The sequence below is a fragment of the Cyprinus carpio genome, chromosome B13 (assembly GCF_018340385.1).
Source record: "Cyprinus carpio isolate SPL01 chromosome B13, ASM1834038v1, whole genome shotgun sequence".
Lineage (NCBI taxonomy): Eukaryota > Metazoa > Chordata > Actinopteri > Cypriniformes > Cyprinidae > Cyprinus > Cyprinus carpio.
In genome coordinates this window covers 592,508-613,619 of record NC_056609.1, presented here as the reverse complement: position 1 = coordinate 613,619, position 21,112 = coordinate 592,508, and the positions used below count along the sequence as shown (strand labels likewise).

At 38.5% G+C, this 21,112-nt stretch overlaps 2 protein-coding genes across 2 annotated transcripts in view; one reads left to right on the top strand and one right to left on the bottom strand.

Annotated features, from left to right (window-relative positions):
* Positions 1-3,114: 3,114 nt before the first annotated feature.
* On the bottom strand, positions 3,115-4,331 carry foxg1d (forkhead box G1d). Its single transcript, XM_019107704.2, has one exon. The coding sequence runs from the start codon at positions 4,246-4,248 to the stop codon at positions 3,433-3,435; it is 816 nt and encodes a 271-aa protein (XP_018963249.1). The 5' UTR covers positions 4,249-4,331; the 3' UTR covers positions 3,115-3,432.
* Positions 4,332-13,250: 8,919 nt separating this feature from the next.
* The window catches only part of LOC109064642 (inactive phospholipase D5), a 52,979-nt gene continuing 45,117 nt past the window's right edge, over positions 13,251-21,112 (top strand). Inside the window, exon 1 of the mRNA XM_042736188.1 lies at positions 13,251-13,488. Coding sequence (XP_042592122.1) covers positions 13,483-13,488 — 6 coding nt within the window. The 5' untranslated portion in view covers positions 13,251-13,482. The remainder of the gene's footprint in view (positions 13,489-21,112) is intronic.

Here is a 21,112-nt window from a genome sequence, read left to right as displayed (position 1 = left end):
TAACACGTGGAAATGGTTTTGAAGGAGACTCCTGTTTCTGTTGCGGTTGCTGTGTGAGGAGACAACATCTGGCTAAAACACTGACGTCAATGACTGGACCAAAACACCTTGAGCCGAACAACGTCTTATAGTCTTTTAGATGGGCAAAATCATGTAACACTAGCCACAAGAACATCAGTCCAACTTCCACTCCATACCTATGCATTTACAACCAAAATGCCATCTGACTGTATATCATGTAATTCATATGGAAAAAACTGTGAAATAAGCAGATATATTGTACTGCAGTGTTTCCGAGAGCACAGCAGAGTCCTAATGTAGACATTGCAGTGCAATTGTATTGATCGTAAATTTGAGATTAAATAAAGGTTCAATAAATAAACAATACAGTAGAGTGGGTTTAATTGTCACTTTTACTGCAGTTAATATTTCTCCAATGATTGTGTCAGTTTTCATTGTGTGAGAGTCCTCAGGCCATTAGAGTCATAGAAACACACTCACTCTGTGTCATTATTGTATTGTCATGTACGTGTTGTGCAACTGAATCCACATATTGTGTGTTAACTGGCTTGAACTGCATCAGTGTGTGTGTGTTTAATATTACTGCAGTGTTGCAGTGATCTATAAAGAAGGTTTTCACTCATGTGCACTTGTGTCTAGGATCTGAAATGAATTTATTACATGATTATTATTATTAGACTCAGTTTGCATTCCTATTAATTGAATAGCTCGAGGCCAGGCCTGACACCAGGGCTGGACTGGTAATCGGGCATACCGGGCATTTTCCCGGTGGGCCGACGTACCTAAGGGGCCGACAGAAGGTTTTTTTTTTTATTATTTATTTATTGCCGTGGACCATCACGTACGGACAGCGAGCGGCCAGGGGCCCATTGGTTTGTCTCCTGTACTGACAGTGTTAACATCCAATCAAAATGCGCTATAGATGGAGCGATGAAGTATTTTGCTCCGCCTATATAAAGACCGCATCACCCCAATTTCTTCCTAGTCGGCTGTTCGCACGTTTTCACAGCAGCTTTATCAAGAACATATTTGCTCTTCGGTGAGTGAAGCGGGCCAAAGAGCCAAGCAGGAGGAGGAGAGGAGAAAAGTTGAATCGGTAAAGTACTTGTTAGGACTCGCAACGGAGGCAGGCATCTAACCTATTCTAATGGGTGCGTGCGCCATGAGTCTAGAATACGTAAACACTTTTTAATAAAACATGAATTCTTCCCCCGCGATTTTTTGGCCAAGTCAAGTGTGTTGAGAGGTTTCCATGGACCATTGCGAATAAAGCTAGATTTAAATAAAAAAAGACACTAAAAAAAGATATTGTCGGACCTGACGTTTTATTCTTTTCCAAAACAAGATATGAGTGTGATACATAGGCTGTGATACATACATTACCAGTCAAAAAAGTTTGAACAGTAAGAAAGATCCAACAGAAAGATCCAAAGATCAGCATTTTATCTGAAATAAAAACGCTTTTGTTCAACTTTATACATATACTATTCAAAAGCTTGGAGTCAGTAGCTATAATTTTTTTTTTATTTATTTAGGTTTTTTGGAGGGATGGGGGGGGGGGTCGGGGGTTATAAAATAAATAAAATAAAACTCAAAAATAGCAAGGATGCTTTAAACTGATAAAAAGTTAAGATTAAGGCATTTATAATGTTACAAAAAAAATCTGCTAAATGCTGTTCTTCTGAACTTTCTATCCATCAAAGGAACCTGAAAAATTCTACTCAGCTGTTTTCACCATAATAATAATAATAAATGTTTTTTGTTATGTTAGCCAGCAAATCAGAATATTTGAATGATTTCTGAAGGATCGTGTGACTGGAGTAATGAAAAAAAAATAATGCAAAAAATTCAGCTTTGAAATCGCAGGAAATAAATACATTTTAAAATATATTCAAATAAAAAGAAAACAGTTATTTTAAATAGTAAAAATATTTCACAATATTACTGATTTTGCTGTATTTTGGATCAAATAAATGCAGGCTTGGTGAACAGAAGAGAATTAAAAAAAAAACCATTAAAAATCTTACTGTTCAAAAACTTATATATATATATCGAAGTGGTGGTGGGCCGACCTGGACCAAAAAATGCCAGGGCCAATTTTTTGTCCCAGTCCAGCCCTGCCTGACACTGGAGGATTTTATAATTATTTCTGGTCAAGCACCTCTTCAAAATTATATTACTTTAATGAATGTCATTTATTTTTCGCTGTTTAATTAAATTTGCTCATATTATACATTTCAGTTTGAAAAGAGACACTGTAAAGAGAAACCCCGCTCCTTGTTATTTATTTACTGCATTTTGCATTTTGACAAAAACATTTTATTATTAACAAATTATTATTATTAGTAGTAGTAGGCCTAGTACAAATTCTTAATTTCTGTAAATACACAAGCGCTTTATTCAGTGCTAAACAAGGAATATTTTTTTAAGTGCAAAACTTTAAAGCAATAACAGTAATAATGTCTGCTTAAACTGGATTCCACCTCCACAAAAGTGAGTTCTTCTTTATATTAGTGTTCATTTTTACGGAATACCGAAAAGTGCTTTAAGAGTTTGCACGCATTGCTACACTGTAGATTTACGTGCTTGTCTATAATTTATTCGTTTACGAATCACGGCGTTTTAAACTAGACGTTAATTCGTTTCCTGTTTAAAATCATTTGACTGCAGATAGCTAATGTTGGCAGGCTACGTTTCGTAAAATGAGACATAATGTATAAAATGTAGCCTAGTGATTTTCACAAGTCTGAGTCCATGCAGTCTCACAAGCGGTCCGACTCCGAGATTCTCTTTAGTGCATTTATTCATTTGAAAAGACGAAAAGAATAGGCTGCTTGTAATCTCCGGGACGCCAAGACGTTGTTAAGACGCAAACTTGACTCTTGAACCCTTGGTGAGCAGTAACCCATGCACGCGCCTGTGTGAGCTCCACATTATCAGACGAGACTCATCTCCTCATTATTCATGTGTGTGTGTGTGTGTGTGTGTGTGTGTGTGTGTGTGTGTGTGTGTGTGTGTGTGTGTGTGGATGGAAATAAAAGCCCTGATGAGCTTCTGACTTACTCTCAGACTCAACAAATATATTATATATACTCCCAGCAGGACTGATTAATAGATCCTGGATGGATACATGACATCAGTTACACTTCAGAAATATCATATAAATTAACTCGGCATCGAACAGCACATAAATAGTGCGGAGTTAAGTCGCATTATGTGCTCATTTTCACCCAAAGGTAAGAACGCTCGCGCTTCCGAGCACACGAAACCGCGTATTATAAACACTTCAAACCCGAGCGTGTCCTGAGACAATTTCTGCGAATCAGTACACGATCTGATGTAAGACTGCGTGGAAACATTCAGTCCAGGATTGTATGATTTCACCGCAGTTTAATCCCGTTCCCCATCAGTTCAGAACGCATCCGGAGAGACTCTGTCTCTGTGGGACAGCGCTGCGCTGGAAACGGCGGGTGAGAACGACAGAGCGGTGCTCGTCTGCTGACAGCTGAACGCCGGTGGACGCAAGTAGCCTGACGGCACGGACCCCATCCCGTGAGAGTTCGTCACACCGCGAGAGCTCCCGGGAGCGGGCCGTGGCTCGGTTCCAGGCGCGAAAGAACCGTGACCGAGACCGTGGGTCAGAAACCCATGCGGCGCTCCGCTGTAATGCGGATGGTGTAACGATAACAAAGGCGATATTTGCCAGTATCGAGGATTATGTGCCGTGTCGTCTATTCCCAAACCCAGCGGGGGAAGCCGCAGTCCTCGTCTGATGGCCAGCTTTGCTCCGGCGCTGGTCGAGCGTCTCCGGAGTTTGCCCGTCGTTCCTCCGATGAACACGTCGTCACTTGAGGGGTCCAGCATCCAGTAGCTGCCTTTCCCGGGGTCATCATAATGCCTTGGCACTTTTACGAAACATTTGTTGAGACTCAGGTTGTGGCGGATGGAGTTCTGCCAGCCCTGCTTGTGCTCCCGGTAGAACGGGAAGTTCCTCGTGATGAACTCGTAGATTCCGTTCAGCGTCAGTCTCTTCTCGGGGCTCTGTGTGATTGCCATCATAATCAGCGCGTTGTAGCTGAAGGGCGGCTTGTCGCTCGGTTCTTCGTCTTTCTCCGCGGGGTCGCTCTCTTCAGCTCGCTGCGGATCCGGTGGCGGAAGCTGCTCGCTCCTGGACGGAAGCAGCAGACTCCTGATACTGAAGGAACTCGGCTTTCGAGTCTGAGCCATGTCGCTTTATCAAACTCTTGAAAAACAAGCGCCAGGCGCGGTCAGGAAAAGCTCTCGGAAAGAGAAGAGTCAGAATTGGAAAAAAGAAGGTGACTAATTAAGATGCTTCTTGATATGGTTTTCATCTCTGAACGAGGAGGAGCCGATCATGATCTGAAGTTTTATCATTCCATGACAAATATATGCAGCCTAGACTACACACACACACACACACACACACTCTCACTCACTCACAAACACACACTCTCTCTCTCTCTCTCTCTCTCTCTCTCTCTCTCTCACACACACACACACACACACACACACACACACACACACACACACACACTCGCTCAAACACACACACACTCTCTGTCTCTCACACACACACGCACACACACGCACATGCACCCACACACACACACACACACACACACACACACACACACACACACGCACACTCACACACACACACACACACACACACCACACACACTCACACACACACACACACTCGAAACTCTCTTCTCTCCCACACACACACGCACACACACACACACACATGCACACACACCCCACAAACACACACGGCACACACACACACACACACTCACAACACACACACACACACACACACACACACACACACACACACTCTCACACACACGTTGTGTTTCCATGGTTTATGGGTTCAGTCCACAGGTGGAATGTCATGTGAATGGTTTGTCCTGCCAGCTGCTCACTAATGTTTCCGAGGACAGTCTGAATTTACAGACTGTGATGTATTGTTACACTAACGTCAGACTGGATTCATGACTTTCATTCTCTGTCATATTTAGTTGTATTTGGGTGTATTGATCATGGTAAAGCTGCATTTTAAGGAGTGCTTCCTTTGATTTTATCTAGCCCATGTTCGTGTTTAGATTATTAATTCAGTGTAAGATATTTTTATTTTATTACAGTTTTTCTCATTTGCTAAGACACACTAAATGAGACTGGGATCCGCTTGATCTTCATCATCACATTATTAGCACAGCAGAAGTCTTCTCTTGCAAATGTTTTAACACTTTTTCATTTGTTTTCACACATTTTTCACACCCTTTTTCAAAACAGTTACCACAGATCTCATTGAAAGGCCCCAAACTCTATTGGATTCACTGTGTTGAATTTTTCAAAACAGTTACCACAGATCTCGATAGAAACTACTTCCATAATGTATAAATCTCTATGCACCTGTGTGAAACTCATTTGCACAACTCTTCAATCAGCAATCAGTCCTCATCCATCTATAAAAGATGCACCTCACCTCTGTGTTTGTGTGATATTTGCAAGCATGGATCAAAGAGGCCATAGGCCCGGAAGGAGAGTAAGAGGCCATGGCAGAGGGGCCCGAGGAAGAAGAGGAGTTTGTATGAGTGGTGGAGGAGCTGCAGCAGCAGCAAGAGGACGAAAAATCGAGCTCAAGTTTCAAATGAAATTCGAGCAACAATATTGACCATGTCATCAATCATGGCTTGTCCTTTAGAAAGGCTGGAGAAAGGGTCCAGCCCATTCTGAGTCGGAGCACTGTGGCATCTATTGTCAGGCTTTTTCGGAATGAGAACAGGTAATTCACAGTGTTACTGTAATGTATACCACTGTGTATTTCAGCTTTACTGTATTGCCCTGTTAGCAGAACAAACTGTGTCTACAGTAATGCAGATGTTTTATCAATCCCATTTATGTGACTGTCATACATTAATGTCAATTTTGACATGCTTTTTTGCTTTTACTTTATAGATCCACACATTGCCCACACACTGGTGGCAGAGGGAAAGATATCAATATTGAACAGGAGTCTGCCATTGTAAGATATGGTAGTGGCAAACAATGCAATCAGACTGCGTGAAATCCCAGGCAGCAGTAATTGCAGATCAGGGAGCATTTAGGAATATAAACAGTGTGAGTTTGGCAACTATAGATCGAGTCCTTAAACGAAACCATGTCAGAATGAAGCCGCTGTACAGAGTTCCATTCAAAAGAAACTCTGACATCGTAAAGGAGGCACGATTCCAGTATGTGAGGTACAGATTTTTTTTGTAATACCTTGTTTACCATAGTTACATTGCGACTGGAATAATTTTTCTTTATGAATTTGCTCTTTCTCTTAGAGAATCAATGGAGCTTGAAGCTGAAGGGGCACATCACAAAATTCATTTTTGTGGATGAAGCCGGCTTCAAACCTCTGTAAAGTGAGGCGACGCGGGAGGAACATCATTGGGCAGAGGGCCACTGTCCACAGTGCCAGGTCAGAGGGGTGCCAATATCACCATGTGTGCTGCCATCTCCAATGATGGAGTCCGTTGCCACATACCAACTATTGGCCCATACCAATACAGAACGCCTTGTCATCACATTTCTTGATGCATTGACAAATACTTACTGATTCCACCCGAAGAGAGAGGGCTGTTGAGGCCTGGCATGACTCTGTATGTCATAATTTGGGACAAGTGGGCTTTCCCACCACTCTCAAGCCTTGTGAATGAATGGTTTGCAGCACAGCCTCGTATTATGATACAATTCCTCCCTGCATACTCGCCTTTTTCTGAACCCAATCGAGGAGTTCTTCTCTGCTTGGAGGTGGAAGGTGTATGATCACACCGGCCATATGAGCAGATGCCCTCCTGGAGGCAATGAATGCTGGTTGCCTGGCAATAGGTGCAGAGGACTGCCAGGGATGGTACGCCATGCAAGGAGGTATTTCCCTCGGTGCATTGCAGGAAAAACATTCAATGCGGATGTTGATGAGAACTGTGGCATAATCGTCAAGAACGAATGGACTAAATGTGAAAGATAAAATGTATATACTTTTTTTTTTTTTTTTTTTTTTTTTTTTTTTTTTTTAAAAGCTATTTCCACCCTAAGTTTCCTTTGGTAGCTTTTTTTTTTCCCAGTATCCATTTGAGTTTGTAAAGTCATCATGTTTCATATTGATGGCTGCATTTTGTATTTGTTGTCCATTGTGTAATGATTGATTGAAAGAATAAATTAATTTGACCACCAAGTTGTGGTGTTTTGATGGAAATATTTGCTTATGTTGCATGTTTTTTTTTAATGTTTTGTGCGTGTTAGCGTTTTTTTGCTAACAAAATGAGTCTTTTGGCCATTGAGCTTCAGTTTTATCCTGTGTGTTAACGGTTTTGAAAATGTGATGTCAGAGTGGGCAAATGTATTTAAACAATCGAGAAAAACTGTATTATTATTATTATTTGAGTTGTGTTCTTATCTAGGGTAGTTTATAAGGTGGAAACAGGGCATTTAATTGGTGCACCTGGATCTTTCTCCACATCCCTGTATCATGAGATCCCCAGTTCAGTGTGTGAATGGTATTAATATTCTTAAACTGCTTCTGAAATAGCTTATGTAAATAAAATAATAATTAAAAAAAAAACATTTTCCAACATATTCAAGCTTAGTTTGTCCAATTGTAAGCAGTTGTGTTAAATAAGCACAAATGAGCTGAAAATGTCTCCCTTTAATGATTGTAGTGTCACAAATTTACTTTTTAAAATTACTTTTTATTATTAATTTCAAGACAGAACCTTCCATAAAGTTTATGTTAGGTTCCTTTACATGCCCCAGCTACGGTTTTTTGTTTAATTAGTAATTTCTTTTATTCTGAATCTGTATGAATCTGTAAAATTCTGCTTAAATGACCCAAACATACAGGGCCGGGTTTCCCGATAACTCGTTTTCTAGAGTAATTTTACGATCGTTGGTTATTGTTTCAGAATCTGTATGAATCTGTAACATTCTGCTTAAATGTAAAGCAATCACACGTAGCTGTGCTTTAAGTGCTACTTAGGAGTCGCTATCCGTTTGTCAAGTGCTGAAATGTGGGGTTCCCAAACTTTTTACCCCGCGACCCCGCACCTCCCCGCCCCACCTCAACAACCCCTTTGTTTGTAGCCTCTAAACACCTTTAATTTTAGCAAACAGCCGGATACGCTGTGTTGCTGCGCGTGATGTACTACGTAACTTGATTGTGATTGACGCTGACGTAATGCTCCTAATGTCTGGCAGCAAAATTAGAAATTGAATTAAAAAAAAAAAAAAAAAAAAATATATAATGGATATAGTTAATATATATATATATGCTATATATAGGTATATATATAATTATGATATATATATATTATATTATATTTTTTTTATTTGTATCAGACTTTTCTGCATGCACACATTTAACAAGTATTGAATTAAATTAATTGCAAACAAAAATATATATAGGGCCTATATATTTTTTCCACTTTTTTTTATAGAAATCATCTCGCGAACACACACACACACACACATTGGGAACCACTAAATTTTAGATTGTGGTAGTTTATTGTTTTTTGATTTTTGCTTAGTTCTGAGTTAGAGAATTTGGATTTGGTTATTATAATTATATTAAATTTTAGTATTTGTTTTATTGTAGTGTATAATATTATACTTAATAATATATAATGTACTTTATATACAGTATAGAGAGCGAGAGAGAGAGAGACGTTATTTAAATAGCTGGTTTTCATGCACTTCAGCGAGTCATTGACATTTTCCCCCAGTCTTTGAAGCATTTCCTACATTACTTCTTTTATTCGTTTTTTTATCAGTCATTTAATTTAGATGTGTATTTCTATTTTTTTTCTGCCCCTTTTAATTATTTAATTTATAAATTAATAAAAAAAATAAAGAAAACGAGTCATAAAGTGTACAATAAAGCACAATCAAATCCTTATATTATAATCACATTGCACTTGAATAAAGTTAAAGGTGTAATCTGCCGACTATCCTGCAGGTGACTGTATAAATCTGTCTTCTTATGACGCACTTAGAGCTTTATTATTACTCCAGAGCACTCGTAGATCTACAATGATTTTCAAGAGCTACTTCAGTTACGATGCTTTTGGGAAACAGACTGTAATATTAAGATCAGTCGTACAATCGTTTTTATGAACTTCTTACAAAGCTTTTGGGAAACTCAGCCCTGGATCTTTACAGTTTTTTTTCAATTGCTAACAAGCGTTAGTAAATAGTTAATTTTCAAAACCACATTTTGTTAAATAAATACAAACTCTACATTTCAAATTGCTGAATACCTTTTTCTACATATACTAACTCTATCAAAACACAGCAAACCCAATTCAAAATTGAGTAATTCGGATAAAACATTAGCACTACTTTTCTATCCAATAGGAACATATAATCAATCATAGAACATTGACTGTCAAAATACTAACAGCTGATGGCTTTACAAAAACTGCATTACTTTCTTCTACATGTTTGACATACATGTTTCAGTTCTACCTGCATATAGACAATATAAAAATCCATTGTTTGTAATTTAGTTACCTTTAACTGAAACCCATTTTACATTTTTAAGTGTTGAATGTGTTCATTCTTGGCAAAATACTATCTAAAACTGAATGAGTCATTAATTTATAGAATGTACAATAGAAAAAAAATAGCATCATCTATGCAGAAATTCAGTTGGAGCCTTGATTGAAGTTGCTCTCCAGTGGGTGGGGGTTGGATGTGGATGGTGCTCCACGGTAGCTGATGCCAGTGATCAACAAAAATTACAACATACATGGCCTTTGGTTACTATGCAAGCTTGTTTCCATCACAGGATAAAAAAGTAAAAACAGTAACTGTGTCCTTTTTATCTCACAATTCAGATTTCTGTTCTTGGAATTGCGAGTTTACACCTTGTTTCCATCACAGGATAAAAAAGTAAAAACAGGATTTGAGAGTTTAAAGTCAGAACTGTGAGATGAAACAAAGTCACTATTACCCTTTACCCTTTGTATTCCATGGCAGAAATAAGCTTTCATAGGTTCCACATGTGTAAGAGGGAAAAACAAACAAACAAACAAACAAACATAACAAATGCACAGTCCAGCACACATTCTTACCCCTCCCTTACCTCTTCTTCTCCCTTCTTCTGATCCAACTATTCCTCTCCCTCTCCCAGGCATTATTTTTTCTCTCTCTGATTCTTTGTGTTGTTCTGCATCCACAAAACCAATTCAAAGAGGTCTGTTTTTACTCTTATGTTGATGTAATGGAAAGAGCATCAACACCTGACCATTCCTCCCACTGAGACTGGAATCAGCTATTTCTAAATATTTTAGTGATCTGTTACTTAAAAATGCTTATAATTTGTTACAATATTTTATATAGAGATATTTTTCAATACTTTTGAGCTGCTGTTGTTGCAGAAGTAGAGGCTTTACACTATATTTAAAGGAACATTAGGTCTTAATTTCTGTCATGCTGTGTTTAAGCATTTGTAAAAAAGATGAGAAAGATCTATGATTTTGGTGTGGGGTAAGCTTGTATGAAAATAAAATTTAAGCATTTTAGAAACGTGTTAATTTACTGAATATTGTGTGAAAACAACATGAATTGTGTTAAAGGTATGGTCACAACAGACTGATGTTGTGCTAATTGTGTATAGTGTTTTGAAAATGTGACTACAGATTGGACAAAAGGATGTTAGCAATTGAAAAAACTAATATAAAGACAATTCTTAGACAAAATGGTGGATTTGGTTACAGTTTTTTTTTTCAGCTGCTTACACACATTTTCAAAACTTTGCCTCTTTTTACACACAAAATGCAAAATGCCTCACATTTCTTGCAAAATGAAGCACTGGATTCAAACTATCACAAACACATCTCAAGAGCAAACATTTGCAAACACCTTTGCCATAATATTAATTCCTGTTAGATCTGTGTGTGTTACAGAGAATTGTGTGTTGTGTTTTGTGTGTGTTGTTTTTTGGATGAGGTTTAGTGTATGGTTTTTGGTGTTTTGTTTTGTGGTTTTGGTGTTTGATTGTGATGTTTCAGAAACTGTGAGACAAGTGAAGATTTTGTGTGTAAGCAGTTGAATAGTCTTAGCAAAGGTGTATTCACATGCACATTTGTGAAGGTTTTTTTTTTTTTTTTTTTTTTTTTTTTTTGATGATGATGATTGTCAATAGCTAGAATGTTAATTCCAGATATCTATATTGATTTTTCTTTTTTCCCAGTCAGGAGTACACAGATATTTTCTAGCCAAAAATCATATTGAGATATCCATAACTAAAATGCAGATATCTAAGATTTGACAAAGAAGTGAGTGAGTCTTGAGTGAGTCCTAGTTATTCATTCAGTTCATTCAAATGGCTGATTCATTCAGAAAAGAAGCATGTGACTGTCGTTATGAATGGCTCACTGAATCATTGGCTCAGTTGATCCCTACAAATATGTGGATTCATTCAGTAATGATTCACCACAGTGTGTATACAGTAGGTAAGATTTTCACTGGCGAAACTGCACAAAAACAGACAATAATTACGATATTGTGTCTAAAATGTAACACAATTATAACTTATTGCTTATTGATTTATTTGCCCTCATTTCCTGATTTTAGGCTCATATAACAAATAGTGTGGGCCCCTCACAAGTTAATTCTGCTGATGGGAATCAATTATTTTTTGTAAAAGTGCTTGATGTCTTAATTGTGTCACAGGATATCTCTAAATCCACACAACATGTTCAAGGCTGCCTCTTGTGAAAAATGTAACATAAATAAATGTGTGGGTACATCAGGTTTTTTCTTCATATAGATTTATAGTGTTGATGGAGTGCTGCTGTAGTCACAGTCTGCAGAGATTCACCTGCTGCCGCTTCAGAGATGATCTGAAATCATGTCAGACGGGACAGACAGCAGCTAGAGAGAGAAACACACTCAGCTCTGATAACAGTCAGTCTGAGGGCAAGCTTCTTAGATGTGTCAACAGTAATTCAAGGTTAAAATTATCATAGATAGAAAGTATTAAAACAGCAGATATTGTTTTTGAAAGCGCTATCAGCTCCTGATAGCCTGATGTTACCTGCAGCACAAAGTTGCTCACAATCCACAAGAACAATATAGAGCTGCTTAGTTTAATTATTTATGTATTTATTTATTACTATTTTATTTATTTATTCTCATCAAGCATTTCTTTTGGTGTGAGAAACTGCTGCAAACAATACAACTGTCTGAATGAATCAAACAGAAATGATTTTAGACCTCGTTGTCAGTTGTATATTTAGACTGTTACTGATATTTTTCAAACTATGATCTTTATCTGCATTATGATCTCCACAGTGGAGTTTTTCTGTGCTTTGGCATAGAGTTTACAGCTGATGTGCTGCTACTGACATCTAGTGTTTAGACTGGCAAAGTACCCTATCATGACATGCTAGTTTGATTTGAAAGTAAGAATTTGTGTGAATTGTAAGGTTGCCTGTTTTTAAGAGTCTATTCTATAATTCTTCTGACTCACTGTGCCACTGGAGATGGAAAAAACTTCAAACGAATGTGAAAACAAATCAAAGTTTGCTGGATGTCAGAAGAGGAATGTCTGGAGGAATAAGAGGACGCCTGAGAGCTGTGTGAGATCTCATTCTGATGATCTGAGAACTGAGCAGGGCATGCAGAACAACCATCCGCTGTAGACTAATGGTGTTGTCCTGTATTATGTAAACCATCAACTGATCCTACATTAAATACTCTATGTATGATTTACAAACTATAAATAACACTGATTGGCCAATCAGAGCTGAATATTCCAACACGAGCTTTTGTCAGGAAACTGAGTAATCACTGTCTGGATGTGTAGTGAGTGCCTGGATTCCTGTGCATTGCTTCACAAGCTCGGGAGCTGATTGAGACGCACCCCAAACCGCGGAGGAGGTTTTTCAGTCGCATCAGCACAACTTGCATCATTAAGCCAGTAGCGCAGGGGTGTCAAACTCAGTTCCTGGAGGGCCGGAGCCCTGCAGAGTTTTGTTCCGACCCTGCTTCAACGCACATACCATGTAGCTTTCAAATAAGCCTGAAGGACTTGATTAGTTAGATCAGGTGTGTTTAATTAGGGTTGAATCTAAACTATGCAGGGCTCCGGCCCTCCAGGAATTGAGTTTGACAGCCCTGATATAGTGGGTCTGTGCTTGTAGGAGGAGCTGGAGCGCAGCTGGTCTCTCATTGGTTGGACTGGCTGGAGAGGTTGTATCTCACACAGCAGGGATGGAGTGATCAGCCTCATACAGAGAGTGGAGTGAGGAGCCGCTGGAAAACTGTGCTTTTCAATCCCAGACATTCCCAAATCAATAAAGCGCTGCAGACCCACGGCTGCGTCAGTGCCTGATCAGAGCCCGGAGTTCAGCTTCATACGCAGCGCAGAGACACTCAGAGTCCATCATGAAGGTGAGTGTTCATTAATCAAGCGCATGTGGAGGCAGCATCACATATTCCTGCATCCAACTGATGAAGGTTTTCTCGTTGGAAGTACTGACTGCCAGTTTTGCAGCTTTCAAAAGAGAAAATACACATGATCTGCAGTTTAAACGGCTCAATTGATTTCTTTCTCAAATCAAGTAGTCGAACAGCTGGCTGTGCTGTACTCTCTCACAGTTCACCTCCTGTCATCTCCTCTAGATTTGAATTAAACGTGCATTATGGTGAAGGGTAGTGTGACTGATGGAGTGTTAGTGTGAGGCGATGGGTTTCGTTCCACTGTGTGTATAAGTTACAGCTGTTTCTTAAAGGTGCAGATTGAAAACTGTTCCAATACACCAAACCTGGTAGTAAATGGAGGGAGGATTGTACAGAATCTTCTACAGACGCAAGCAGAAGCGCTTTCTGAACATGTAGTTGTAAAACATTGCAGCATTTTGATTTGGGATCCCTACTGCAATAGAAGTGAATGAATGAATGTCAGCGTATGTGATTGTGTTTATGAGACTGAGGCTTTCAGCTGCATACACACACACACACACACACACACACACAGAGAGAGAGAGAGATCTGGACTGTGACAGGATCTCATTCAGGGCAGAAGATATTCCTGATTTGCTGACCAGATACTAAATCAGGTTATGCTTAAAAATGACTCTAAAACTCGTAATGATGAGAACAACAGATTATTTATAACATGTTTTCCCAGTGGCTGGCAACTGTGCTCTTTCTAGTTGGTTGTGGTTTAGCTTACAGTTCAGTAATTATGTGTTTGGTCCTCCTGGAGTAAGGTTCGTTAGTATCCCGGGACTGCTGGAGTGCAGTCTTAATTGGGCTCAGTGAAGCTGGTCTGTCCGGGCTCTGCGGAGAGCTGTGTAAATCAAGAGGCATCTCAGGTGTACAGAAGTGAGGGCAACAGTATGTCAAGTGCAATATTGCATTTTTCGGACCTCTATCTAACTGACAGGTTTTATTTTTAAAACATAAAAATGTAATATGTTTAAGTGTTTTCTTACTATTATATTTTTGTTTATTTAAATGCAATGTTCTCATTCTGCAAAACATTGAATTAGACTAAACATGTTTCAATGACACAGTACATATGCTAATATCCCGACGGGGGGAAAAAAAACATGCTTAAATACACTCAAATAACCCCAGGTAAAAATAAAGTGTACTTGATTGCTCTAAAAAATACTTAAATACAAGCAAGTACATTTGTAGTATGTTCTAATTTTTGTGCTAAATTAAATGGTAAAAGTTATACACTATAAATGCACTTATTAAAAGTATATTTCTACTTCAGTAGTACTTCAGTGCAATTGCAAAAGAATAGCAAATACCTCTGATATTTAAATAGATTTTTTAGTGCATTGAAATAAAGTACCACAAAAATATACAAAGGACTTTTATTAGTGTATTTCTTAAAAGTGTGCTTTGAATGATTTTAAAATGAGTTCAATCTAAGTACACTTTTGTATAGTTATTTTAAGTTTAAATTAAATAGATTTTATTTAAAAAAAACAAACAAAAAAAAACAATAGTTGTAATAGTTATAAGTATATTTTCCCAACTGTGCTACTTAAGTACACTTATTATAAATACACTATGACTGTGTTTTACATACATGTTTTAAGTTAGTGTTTTGTCAGAATTTTTTTTTTTAGTGTTTAAACTGAAAATATCTTGCTCTGACAGATCTTAAAATATGTCAGTGTCATTTTTCTGTGTCAAGCTGCATGCCTGTAATGTTTTCTTCTAAGGCATTTTTGTAAAACTTGCTTAAATATCTTAATTTAACTAAGGTCTAGTCTTGGCTTAAGCTAAGCCCAATTTGTGAAACTGGGCCTAAGTCTCGGTTTCACAGACAGGGCCTAGGTTAAGCCATGATTTGGCCATAGTTCAATTACAACATTTAAGTAGCTTTTATAAATATGCCTTAGATAAAAAAAAAAAAAAAAACATTACTGGTGTGCATCTTGTGGCTAAACAATGAATCTGACATATTTTAAGGTCACTCAGTGCAAATTTCTTTCATTTGAAATAGCCCAGTCATGCATTTTAGTCTGGGACTAGGTTTAAGCCTTGTCTGTGAAACCAGGGGGTAATTAGCACTAACACTTAAATTAAAGGGATACTCCACCACAAAATGGAAATTTTGTCATTAATCACTTGCCCCCATGTCGTTTCAAACCTGTAAAAGCTTTGTTCATCTTCGTAACACAATTTAAGATATTTTAGATGAAAACAGGGAGGCTTGTGACTGTCCCATTGACTGCCAAGTAAATTGCACTGTCAAGGTCCAGAAAAGCATGAAAGACATCATCAGAATACTCCATCTGCCATCAGCGGTTCAATTTGAATTTTATGAAGCGGCGAGAACACTTTTTGTGTGCAAAGAAATCACAATACCGACTTTATTCAACTTTTTCTTCTCCTCTGTGACAAGCGCGTTCATGAGTTCACGTGCAGACCACGACACATCCGTACAGATGAAACATGCCTCAGTCAAGCACGCCTCAGTAAGTGTAGTCAGATAAAGTACTAGAAGTTTTTTATTATTGCATTGTTTAAAAATGTGCTACAATTACTTTACATAAAAGTTTCGTGGATTTTTATATGTACTATCAAAAATTTCTATTCGGATTGTCATGAAAAATACAGTAGAAATATATTACTTAAATAAAACCCTATAGGTTACTGTGCTTAAGCAACTATAATTGGATTATTCATTCATATGTGGTAAGATGTGTACCAAAATTCACAATTTAACAGTAAGTTTACTTTTAGCATAAAGTGAAGTGCTATATTTTTAATGTGGAAAAAAAGTGCTACAATGACATAGTAATAGTGTACTTGATTGTAGTATTTAAAGACACCATAAGCGTGTAGTTAAGTATATCATATAAAGGGAATGTTAACCTAATTACAATACATTTTAAATGAATTATTTAATCTATAAAAATATGTGGGCAATTCATTATAAATACATTTTGTATATAGTTATTATATATTATTCTTATATTTCAAATAATTAAGAAGTGTATTTTCAATGAATGATGAGTATATTTAAAAGTGTATTAAAGATGGTTTCAATTATACTAAATAAATAACTAAATAATATATTTTATTTTATTTTTACACAGAGAAAGTACAGTTTGTTAAAAGCACATTTTACTTCATATTCATGGTGTCTCAGTATAGCACAGTTGAGTACCATTGTTCTTAATGGTATCTTAAAAAGTACTAAATAATATGTTTTAGTATATTAAGTACAAAATTAGAGCTCGAAAATAGAGCACTTTAAGTACATTATGGCAGTGTACTAAGTGTATTGAAATAAAGTGTTTTTCACCTAGGATGTGTAATAATTTACATTATCTACAATTACTCTACAATAAAATACATACTGCAAGCTTCAGAACTCAAAACTAAATCTGTTTAAAATATAAATTATTATTTTGTAGCCTTCTGAAATGCTGAATTTGAAATGGGGAGAATTGTGACATCATGGTTCTCCCCAACATGCCCCCTAGCATGTGTCATTGAAGGAGTGTTCTGAACAACTCATGTCTGTCCATCGATCACTGGAGCCATACTGCTATACGATGAAGATGTCGAGTAAGACCGTCAAACTCAGACACTGCTGTCAGTGGATGTAAAGAAACTGCTGCTCCTAAAACTTTGCATAGCCTTCCTAAAGAACCAAGCATTAGACATTTTGATGGAAGTTTATTTGTAATTATGTGCCTGATTGACTGAAAGATAAAGTTTTGGTTAGTTCTTCACATTTCACAACAGACTGTTTTGTGAATTATTCTAAACATGCTGCCATCAACAAAGGTAAGTGTCATGGGTTGTAGAGAAATGAGGAATACAAACATGGATTCATACTTCCAAGAAGACTTTACTGAGATTACAGATTTACTGAGTATGTTGCTAGTAAAGTCATTATTATTAAAATGTAAAAACCTTTAAAACTCACCCTCATATCGTTCCAAACCTGTATAAGTTCCTTTCTAATGTCGATCACAAAAAAAGATATTTTGAAGAATTTTGAAGAACCAAACAGTTGTTGGTCCCCATTGACTTCCATAGTAGGAAAAAAAATACTATTTAAGTCAATGGGGACCATCAGCTGTTCAAATACCAGAATTCATCAAAATATTTATTACTCCAGTTAAGGAAGTCCTCTGAGAGCAATAAGAGTACAGGGGTCTCATTTATAAAACTCTCCATAGACTTCATTTTAAAAGTGAATGTATGCACAAAGGTAGATTTTGCCTATGAAAAAATAACCACAACAAAATTCAGATTTATAAAACCTGCGCAAAAACCCCTCTGTAAATCCCAGTCAGGGGAAGATTGTTCATACATCTCCTCCCAGAAATCACAGTATATGGAGATTACAACACCTAGTTTTACTATACATGACTGTTACGTTACTGTGTTTGATGAAGACAAAAGAACACCAAGAGGAACATTAAAAGCCTTTAATAAATCCAAACACAGGCATAATCCACACAAGGGAGGAAGGAAACACACATAACCCACATAACAATCGACGAGACCGGACAACCCAAACTGAACAGACTGGAACTAAAATGCACAGACCAAACGAGGCTAATTAATGAAACACACCTGAACCAAATGACAATCAGACATGAGTGGAAATTAGGTCAATGGACACATGAGGAGAGAAAGCAAACTAAAAAGTGCATAGTGTGACATATTGCCCCCCTCTTGGAAGGTGCACCCTCATGCCACTGACACAAACGGTGGGATGGAGAGGGACTTGGAAAGAGAACAAAGAAGTGGAAGTGGGATGGTAACAGGGAATGACGAAGGGCTTGCAGGAAGGCAAGCAGACAATTCTGGTGGAGGTTCAGGAGGTGGATGGACCACTGGGAGGAGGAAGGCAAACAGAGTCCAGGGCAGTGGAGACAGAGGGAGGAACCAGGGAGAATACAGGAGGGAGCAGGAGGAGCCAGGTGGGACCCACAGCCATGAAGCTGAAGGAGCTGAAGGAGGGAGGAGCCATGGTGGAGGAAGGGCTGATGACTCCAGGGGGGCCAACCGATGGCTGCGGAGCAGGTGGGAGAGGAGCCTGAGGTTGAGATGAAGAGCAGTAGAGGCAGATTAATGCAGGTGATCCAGAGGGAATAACCTTCGTGGTCATGACAGGACAAACAGATAGTTCAGGGCATACAAACAGTTCAAAACCGACCTCCGTGGTCATGATGGGACAGACATATGATTCTAGACAGACTGACAGTTCAGGACAGACAGACAGTTCATAAATTGGCCATAACAGTACAGGCAGAGATTTCAGATGATGACGGAAGACTTGGTACATCTGAATAAAATTCCAGCGGCATCTCACCCCCAGTGGTGGTGCATTGGTGGTGGGGGGGGGGGTGCTTTCCTCCATGCCCTCATGCTCCACTGCTTCATCCACTATCGTGTGCATTGTAACTGGATCTCGCACCTGGTCAGACATTGATTGAGGCTCTGGCTATGGGGCTTCTTAGCTCTGTCGCTCCTTTTAGCAATGGCTTGTCAATCGTGGCGGGCTTTGTCTCTCCATCTGTGGTGGACTGATGGAACTAATGTTGTCGTCCATACATCTACTGTGAACAGAGATCCTCAGGACACCAGTACCCACTCAACAAAGATGGCGAAATCCTCCCAAGGACCATCTCCAGACAACTGCACTCTGCTCACGGAGTTTAAGCTCGCGTGGTAGAACGAGCAGAGGGAGTCTTCCGCATAGTGGGTTAAGTTGGAGATTTCCACAAACTGTCTTATATGGTCCTCGAGAGTTCATTACCCCTGCTCCAGCAGGAGGAGGAGGAATTCGGGGGAATCCATAAAAATAAAAATAAAATTTTTCAAAAAATGAAAAACCAAACACGGGTTACACCTTACAAAACATTTATAACATCTACCGAGCAGACTATGGGCCTGTAAGGTGCAGAACTGAGGAAGAGAAATTATTCCTGACATGTTATGATATAAAGTTGTGTAAATATATTTAAACAGTGTGAAGTAATATTAGCAAAATTAAGCTGCATTAACACATGACATTGCAATAAAAATTAATGACATCTCTTTAAAGTTCTGTATTTGTTACATAAACATCTATATACATATTTACAACATTAATGGTAGTGTTTTTGTCACAGGCGATACTGGTATCTGGCCTATCGCAGCTTTGTCAGCTGGTGCTGGGGGTACTTAGGACGGAATGTTAGGGTTGTCATCCCATCCTGTGTTGTTCACCGGATCCGCCAGAAGTATCCTGATCCAACTGGACAGTTTGTGGGGTTTTGGCCACCCCTTGACTAAAGCGAGTTGCACGGCAGGCAATGACTTCTTTTGAGGGTTTGTCGAACTCTGCTGACAGAAATGGGGGAATGGAGATTTTCTGTAGCTCTTCCACATATGGTGTTAGGTCCTCAAACACCTCATTAAAGGGGTCAAATGATGTTGCTAAAAAGAACATTATCTTTGTGTATTTGGTGTAATGCAATGTGTTTATGACGTTTTAGGTTAAAAAAACACATTCTTTTTCATATAATGTACATTATAGTTCTCCTCTATGCCCCGCCTTCTGAAACGCGTCGATTTTTACAGAACTCATCGTTCTGAAAAGTAAGATGTGCTCTGATTGGCCAGCTATCCAGTGTGTTGTGATTGGCCGAATGCATCAAGCATGTGACGGAAATGTTACGCCCATTGACATACTATGCCGTCTCCTAGCAGCACGAGACTCAGTCCAGCTGCTCTGCTCGTGCACATCCCATCATCGCTTTCTTTTAGCAGTTCAGTCAAAGTACAGCAGTAACTGAATAACTCGGGATATTGGTTTATATCGCTCAGAGGGAGTGTAAGGTATGTTTATAAACAGAATAACTTAAGTAGTTTGTGGATTAGTGCGTACTGGAGACGTGAACCGTTTAAAACTATTCAGATAGATTTGGTGAACTGGTTCAACCGGTTCACTAAGAAGATCCGGTTAAATAGAAAGATTTGTTCGCGATCCAGACATCACTAGACGAGACAAAACAAATAAAACCCATTACAAATGAGGCAATTGTTGCATCCAGTGGGGACATAATTACTGATTACAATGATTTATACTTTAGTCTTTTTACACGTTGCATAAAACATAAAACCATGTCTGCATTTGTGATCTGAGAAACAACAAACAACAAGCTTACTCTACTGCTCAAAACTCATGTTTGAATCATCATTGGCATTATTTACTTATAAAAAATGTAACGTTACTTACAGGCTGAGAGTCAGAAGTGCCAGACTGTCCTTGCAAAGTTTGAACTGACCGACTTTATAGAAACAGCCTTTGTGCACAGACGGATTGGAGGTTCAGGAAACAGTCCTCATCCTCCATAAAATGTGCAGCATACATCTGAATATTTAGGTTGAACTGTTCTGGAACAGTGTTGAAATACAACTTTACCACTGATTTCTAGTTGTGTACTCTTTTGGAAGGCCAAACAAAGTTTAACTTTAACGAAACACACAGCAACTCCACAACATGGCGGCGGCGGCGGCAACAGAGAGAATAAATGTT